General features: G+C 35.6%; 1 protein-coding gene across 1 annotated transcript; it reads right to left on the bottom strand.

Moving 5' to 3' along the window:
* Positions 1–246: 246 nt before the first annotated feature.
* Positions 247–7,573, bottom strand: LOC136345876 (protein phosphatase 1 regulatory subunit 36-like). Its single transcript, XM_066294536.1, has 8 exons — positions 7,411–7,573; positions 1,926–2,046; positions 1,679–1,876; positions 1,322–1,610; positions 1,052–1,271; positions 794–1,000; positions 607–745; positions 247–442 (listed from the first exon to the last, which is right to left on the bottom strand). Exons 1-8 carry the CDS (start codon positions 7,488–7,490, stop codon positions 338–340), a joined length of 1,359 nt encoding a protein of 452 aa, XP_066150633.1. The 5' UTR covers positions 7,491–7,573; the 3' UTR covers positions 247–337.
* Positions 7,574–8,131: the final 558 nt, after the last annotated feature.

The raw sequence follows: 8,131 nt of genomic DNA, 5'->3' as shown, positions 1-8,131 counted from the left end.
TATGATATGTTACACCATTACAACAACTACACCAATACTCTGAGTCGGTTCTTGACCAGTTACCACCAGCTGGAGGACCAAAATGAAGACAACGACAACACATTGTCGGGTCTTTGTGACGACTCTACCGCAGAGGAAGAACCGCGCTGCAGAAGCAACTCTTCTGCCACAAGTAAATCGTTCACCATTGCTGCTATTTTGGGATTAAATAACAATGAAAGTGGGAATATTTGTAAGAATTATTCCGTTTGTTTTGAAAAAATATATATAATTCTTGTAACTATTTTAGGTAATTCAACGACGGATCTCAGTGTAATGAATTTAACAGTCCATCCAGCTAACAACGAGAGATCGCTTGTTTCCAACTGTGGTAGAATACAACTGCCTGTAAATCGACCTTTGGTTCCTTCGGGATACCAGGTGGCGTCCCATGGAATTCAACCTTCGAAGGTAAATGGTAAGTAAATAATAAAATTGCAATTTTTTTAAATCAAAATATGATAATTTAGGGTATAGGGGGTGTTCTAGGTAGATAAACAGATGGTAAAGAAATGGGTAAAAAAGGTAAACAGAGGTTCTAGTTCAAATACATTCTATTTCAGAAACCTCGGATTTAGGAGTTATTCCTTCCATCTCTAAATAGGTTCTCCACATCTTGCACTGAGTGATCCTTGCCTTTTTCGTTTCTTCGGTTTCTTGAAACTGACATGATTGTCTTGACAGAGTATCACAAACCAACAAATACCTAAAAAATCAATTTCTCCTTGTTAATTATCACATGGTTTCGTCTGACCTAAATGGAGGTTTCGGTGGTATGCTGAAATCTCCAACTTTCACAAGACTGCTCGTTTCGTCGGTAGTGAATAGCTCTTTGGGGTTCAACATGGCATCTAAATACCTCCGTCTCACCCCCAAAACTCCGATTGCTATGCTTGAACCCTCTAGAATCTCCTCAGGGGCTGCTAAGGCGAGTTCCAGGTAGCGAATTCGCTTGTCCTCCCTGAAAAGCGCTTTTATTTTGTTTTACTTGATCGCGATCTTATTTATTTACGCAGGAATGTTGTTAATTCCAATAGACAAAAATCTATAGTCGTGATCATTAAAAATGATCTCTTGAATGGCCGGTGACCTGAGCAGATGCTTCTTTTTAGTTTTGAAAGTTGTTCCCAATAGAATCTTCTCCTCCTCTAAAGTCGACTCCAAAGTGCAATTTCCAGCGTGCTCCACAGGGCTGTATTTGATAGTTCTCATAAGCCTATTTATTTCTTTGTCTACGATTTTCAGTTTATGACAATTGAAAAATATCGTAAAATTGATCTACCGATTAATGAATAATTTTTCCTAAACAATGCAATCCAGACCACTTTGGTGGTCATAAAAATGAGGGTCTCAAAGATCCGGCGGTCTTTGTTGGACAAGGAAACGTTGTTATTCATATGGTGCAACTTCTTGATGTCCCCAATTCCCATTAAGATACCAGCATAATTTCTGGCAATCATACTTCTCAAATCTGCTAAATTATCCCGAACTTCGTTTTCTAATTGGGTAACGATTGGTTGTCTGAGCTTACGAGCAGCTTCCTTCTTTCTTAATTGCATTTTATTCCAGACCTTTATGCAATTTATTGCCGGGAATTAAATCTCATTATCCGTGAATTTAAATTATGTCCTTAACTTACCAGCAAATAGTATTGGAAGTAGACGATCATAGACCGGAGAAATCGGTCGATGGAAATTGTGTGGAAGAAAGTAATGAATTCTGGGAATAACCGGCCAATTTTGGTTGTGAAAATGGCCACATCTTTGACGTCTTGGAGGGTGACCACAGCCGTGCGGGAAGACTTTACCTTCCTTTGATAATATTTCAGAAAGGTCAACTATAAAGGAGTAAACTATAATAGGAGTTTTGGAACGTGATTTATGTACCTGCGCGTCTGAGTCCACAGTATCGAAAACAATTCGTCCATTATCAAGGTTCTTGCTTCCGGATAACGAGGTTCCAGTTAAGGTTCGACTGAGTCTTGAAGTTTTCTGAATAATATCTTTCCTAGAAAAGCGAAGTGTTAGAAAAACGAAATGTTGCTTTGAGAGTAAAACTCTTAGATGTAGAGCTAAGATAGCTTACCGAAGGTGAAACATTACTTCATTGTTCAACTCATCCGGCACCCACACTTCATTCTTAAATTGGACCTTCATATGGTTCGAAAGGTGATAAATTGGTCAAAGAATTATTATGTTAACTGGCGTTATAAATTAGAAATTATTTGGGAAGGAATTAATTTATTCAGTAACTTGCGGTGGTTTTTTCATATTTTGTTCAAGCACAAGCAAACTGAACTGACCCGGTATGGAACTAACCTGACTTAAAATACCCGAGTTAGAGATTCTAAATACCTCCATTTATCCCAGAAAACTGAAAATTGGAGGTGCAGAGTGCCCTCTCACCAATCAGTGCCACAATCAATACTGTGGCCCGGTGGTATATGAAAGAAAATGTTTATGTGGCCTTTGCAACATTCTTATGAAATTTGTTTATTCCGCATTTCAGCTCGTGGCCCAAAGCACATATCATCAACTCTTCTCCAATCGAAAAAAACGTGCAAAAGTAAAAGGGTGAGGACGATTTTCACTCCAGAACAACTGGAACGTCTTGAAGCTGAGTTCGAGAGACAGCAGTACATGGTTGGGCCTGAAAGGCTGTACTTGGCCCACACGTTACAATTAACAGAAGCACAGGTATGAAGCCATTATATTCTATGAGTTATTTGGTAATTTATGTAATAAAAAAAAATTATAATAATTTAAAGTTTTTGGTTTCGTCACGAGATTAATTTTAATTGCAGGTGAAGGTGTGGTTTCAAAACAGGCGGATTAAATGGAGGAAGCACCATTTAGAATTAACACATCAAAGGCTTGCGGTTCTGAAACAGCAACAAATGCTTCTCGACGAGTCTCATCCGGATGTTCAGGATACGAATAGCTCGGAAACGGAAACTTGAAAATAAGGCATTTTCACCAGGTTACAGGAGCAAAGCATTGTTGCTTTTTTTTCTGAAAACTGAGGTTTTTAGCAGGTTTCATCAGTTTATTATAGGAACTCAACACGTGTTTCAATCGTTCATCAGTGATCTCTTATACAGTGCTAAATGTAAATAGTCTTTTTTCATATTATAGGATTTTCACTGTTTTCAATGCAATATTTTGTATTGGCGCATTATCAAAACTGTAAGTAGGAAATAATGAATATTTTGTTGAACATATTAGCTCCAGAAGTATTAAGTTACACACATGTGGAACAGACTTTATAGTTTATTATAATTTCGCTAATTTTGGAGGTAAGGTATACTTGTAATCAGTAAATACAATAAACATATCTTGATGTTAATATCACTGAGAGATTTACTTACTTATCTCACCCTTTAAATTTTCAAAGCCTCCCTGCGAAAGCACAACCACCAGACAAAAATCCCTTTATATTACGTCATTACCCACACCATTTTTCAAAGGGATGAAAGGGAGTCGAAAATTCATAACGCGTGTATAGATACCGCTTTATGTCTGTTTCATAATCCAGAACCCTCAATGAAAATTATTTGCAAATGCAATTGTGGCTGCTCATGATTATGTGGCATTTACCGCGTCACTGAGTTTTAATATTAATCGATTACCCCTCTCATATAAAGGGGTAGAGACATATTATTCCAATTTGTCATTTCACCGCTTGATATATTTTAGGGGTTGGCTGATTATATTGTATAGATTTTTTAATTGCTCATTAAGTGCGAATGTGAAATTATCAGATTCTAGTTCTGCACCCGCAAACCACCCCCTGCGTAGCTGCATTCAGCCTAAGGAATCTGAGGCATTTCAATTAATTCTATGGGTCAAAGGAGACCCCCGGGTGACGCTATATGGTGGAGAAATTAGCCTTTTCCGCATGTCGAGTTGGAAACAGGAAATTATCTCAAAGATCCTTTTTTCCCCGAATCGAAAAGCGGCATTTTATAAAGTTGTAAAGCGCACTTTTTAAGACGAAATTAAAAATAAAACTCTGCATTCAAAGAGAAGTTAAAAGTATAACAAAGCGGGATTATATTAAAGAACCCCTCATCCCGGCAGCCGTCCGACGATATAAATTCGAGGACCGATTTGCGCGACGCTTGATTTGATTTTAACCTTTTGAAAGTCGTCGATGGAGTTTTTGGAATGTATATTTGCAGACAGAATAAAAAACTGACCTTATAAAAGCATATACATGAAGGTAAAAAAAGCTCGAACAACACTGAGGCAACAACTACACTGACACGAAACACTTTTAACAAACAATGAAAAAATGGCTTCTTTTTAGTTTTTTTTTTTTATTTCCACGTAGTTCCTACAAAAATAACAATAACCATGCATTCTCTTGCTATTCTATCTGAATGTCCATTCAATTCTCTATAATGATTTTCGAGAAAATTTTCTAATTGAGAACGAATACTTCTGATACGGGAGGTGAAGTTTTTGCAAATCACTCGCAAATTTTGACTCTTATTTGGGCAAAAACTCCACCACTAAAACGACAAATGACGATTAACATAGTTAATCATGTAGGCATTGAGGGTCGTTCCGAAAGGGAAGAGGCAATACGGCAGCTGTCACCCTCTGCTATCTTTCTCTTGATATATGACATTATATCCGCAGATACGCTTGTTACGTTATGAAAACAATATGAATTCCTAACCGCATTTTTCCGCTTTCTGTTTGATGTGTAATTACGTTTTTAAGCGCCCCTATTTTACTTTATTTGATTCCCAGCCCGTTTATTTACGGCTCACCGTCTATGGTCTTTCTGTGATTTTTTTTCAGCAGAAGTATTGTTTGATTGTCGTAGCACAAAATACACATATATATATGTGCTATGTTTATAGCGCCGAATCGGGCAATTTACAATCTAACCAAGAAGAGTGAGTCCAACCGACCCGCTCCGGCCAACGCCGCATCCAACCGGCAATAATGTCTAATAAAAATCTCGCCCAACCTATCTTATGATACTTAATAAATCTTGATCGATCAACGATATTTTTAAATGACGCCCGCATCCAACCGATCAAATATGGGTCATCATGTCACCCTCAAAATTTCAATCAAACTGCAATTTATCCGTTCCATATTTATACATATTCATCCATTTAACAATCCTTCGGACTTCTACGAATTTATTTATGATAAAAAAAAAATCAGTTATGGGGATGTACATGCGACTAATGAAGGTAAATTTTGAAATTACTGACACTATAGAGTGTCCCAAAAAGGCGAGGCATATTTTTTTTTAATGGGACCATCTGCATTTTTTTTCACGTGACAGAAAGAAAAAAAAAGTTTAAAACAAACAAAACATTGAAACCGTGGCAACGTATGATTAACTCTAAGATACTTAGTTATGCATACAGCTTTTCTCCGAAATAATTAATTATTCTATTAACATTTAAGATAAATATATATTATTTTATACCAAAATGATTGTATATAATATAATATACAATCATATACCCAAATGAAAAAGATTAATTTTCTTTCGTTTTAAGTCATTAAAAATAGATAATCATATTTGAAAAAATCTCGAAAATTAAAATTGAAAAAGTGATAATTGCCTGTGAGCATTTTTGGCTAAATGAATATTCGTGCCTGGTAAGGTGATCATATATAAGAATTGATCCTAAAATTATTAAAATCTAATTTCAGCTAACTGCGATATTCATTTTTGTATGAAATACTGTAAATATGTGTCTAAAATTTCTTTCAAAACGTCATTGCTTCGAGTCTCTGCATTTTAAATTAAAAACAATCTAGAAACTAACACAGGATTCAGAGAGATTGTATCATGGGAGAGAAATGCAGGTAATTCCATTTAAAAAAATGACGTCCCGCTTTTTGGGACACCCTGTAGAGTTCTCATTAACTTCAAAATTCACCTTCAGTAGCCTCACATACACCGCTATAATTGATTTATTTCTGAAATCACAAATGAACTCATATGAGTCTGAGGACCTTTTAAATAGACACACTTTATAAAAATTATAATTAGTTAATTATAAATGAGTTATTAATTAGTTTTTATGTATTCTGTAGTCATTTAAAGACATTGTAGCAGTAGTTTTAATACTAAGTTTCTATGCCATATTTTATTTTTTATTTGTTTCAATTCTATTGTAATTGCAGAAAGTAGAGCGTCCAACCGACCTGTTTTTGGGACAGCGACCGCTACTATGGTTGGGGTATTAAGTATCAGTAGTGTACAAGGGGGGTGCAAATGTTGATCTTCCATACAGAGGAAGGGCGATCCAGATCAGAGAAGATATTATTATTATTATTTGAAGTAGCCAAATTCAATTTTCAAAACTGTCTGCCTCATTACATTCTCCGAGTCTTAAAGAAAATTTTTCTGTACACAGACTGAGGATTATAATGTTGCCTTTATGTTAATCCAATTCCAGGAATTAATTCTGAGTTGAAAATTCTTTGGAAACCAATTTTTAACAGGCATAAAATGTTATGGGAACACTTTCTCTCTCCGTCCAAGCTAAAAATTGAAGTTCGGCGATCCCCGAAACTTTAAAGCTTCGTCTGGTGCTGGTCTCCGGATCCTTCAGTGTTCGGATAAAGATTTCCCCTTCTTAGACCACAGTGAAAATATTTGGTCTCGTCAAGTTGGTCGGGGGTCCGTTTGGAAGTTCGATGATTTGATGGTATATTATTGAGACAAAGTTTTGGGTACCTTTCGAGAGCATGTTGACCTGGTGTTCACTAGAATTTCTTTGCACATAAACCATATTTCTCATTTCACTATTACGCGTTACTTCGACGTATTCGCACAAATGTACCAGAATTTGCTCAGGGCTGTTATAAAGTAAGCTGTTCGTTACTATAGCCATAACTAATCATCAGTATCAAAGAGCTTGAAACAGAAATTTTAAATCCGTATATCAGAAACTGTGAGATTTATTCCCAATTTACAGAATTAAAAAATACCTAAATATCCTGTAGAATGAAAACATGAAATGTTTTTATAAGGGATAGCTAGCTCGATCGTTTCATTAGCTTATCCGCTACCTCGTTATATTAATTTGTAGCGATGTTTCTGGAACATCCTGAATATATATATAGAGAAAGAAATATTCGTCACGTGTATTCATCATTAGATCACATTGGAAGATTAAATTGCAATCAAGCATCCCAACATTTTAGTCCAAATAACTAATTTTTTTTAGCTTAATTTCGTGCTTTAAAAGGCAGAAAATAAAATTTGAAATACTGCGAAAGCCACAGAAATGTACCAAACTTGGGGCAGAATTGTAATTTGCTGACGAATTTTCGGACTTCTGACCTCATCAGGTCACTATTTTATAAAAAAAAAAACACCGAGTCTTACCTCATTTTTAAAATAGCGTCATCATCAACACACTGGAAAAATATTTTGCATTTAAACCCAAAAACACAAATTTTCTCCATCTTACGGCAAGGCTACAACTTGAGTGAAAATGGGGCCACATACTGGGTGGAAAAGCCATTATCCATGGCCATTAAACGTTCCATTGTAATATCTATTTAAGTTGAAATTGAAACGTTACGCTTGATTTAGGTCCTTATATCATCAAACTACTTGTATTGAGTGCGTAGGACGATTTGATATCGATCTCGAGCTATTTAAGTTACAACAATGGAATTTTTGTTAAAATTCTGTTAAAAGCACAACATACAATTTATTAAATTTATAATGTATTACGTGTTCAAATCAAATCATAAACGTGGAATGCAGTAATTGCTAAAAATTCATATCGTTGGTATTTCATGAACCACTTGTCTGCATTTAATAGGAAGTGAGCGCTTTTATGTTGAAAGCGATTTCATTTTGAGCAAAATTATTCGGATGATTAAATTACGGTATGGAGTTTTACCAGTATTATTACATTTGGAGACTAAAGAGCTAAAATACAAGTCGGTGGGCAGATATTCTAATATTTCGAGCTCTGCCTACCGAATTGTTTCGCCTCTGTTACCATTTTGTAGGTTTTTCTGATATTACCACTGCATAAGTAGCAGGTAATTTTATCCTTTGAATACTTTGTCGAGAAGAAGTAATCTAAATTAAT

This window comes from Euwallacea fornicatus, chromosome 21 (genome assembly GCF_040115645.1).
Source record: "Euwallacea fornicatus isolate EFF26 chromosome 21, ASM4011564v1, whole genome shotgun sequence".
In the NCBI taxonomy this organism is placed as follows: domain Eukaryota; kingdom Metazoa; phylum Arthropoda; class Insecta; order Coleoptera; family Curculionidae; genus Euwallacea; species Euwallacea fornicatus.
The sequence above is the reverse complement of the archived record's forward strand: the minus strand, read 5'-3'. Positions and strand labels throughout refer to the sequence as shown.

Coding starts and splice junctions, on each gene's coding strand:
- LOC136345876 (XM_066294536.1), bottom strand. CDS start 7,490: ATGGAGAAAATTTGTGTTTTTGGGTTTAAATGCAAAATATTTTTCCAG. Junction 2,047..7,410: donor GACGCTATTTTAAAAATGAG/GTAAGACTCGGT, acceptor TCGCTTTTCTAG/GAAAGATATTATTCAGAAAA. Junction 443..606: donor GAATAACTCCTAAATCCGAG/GTTTCTGAAATA, acceptor TTACCTTCGAAG/GTTGAATTCCATGGGACGCC.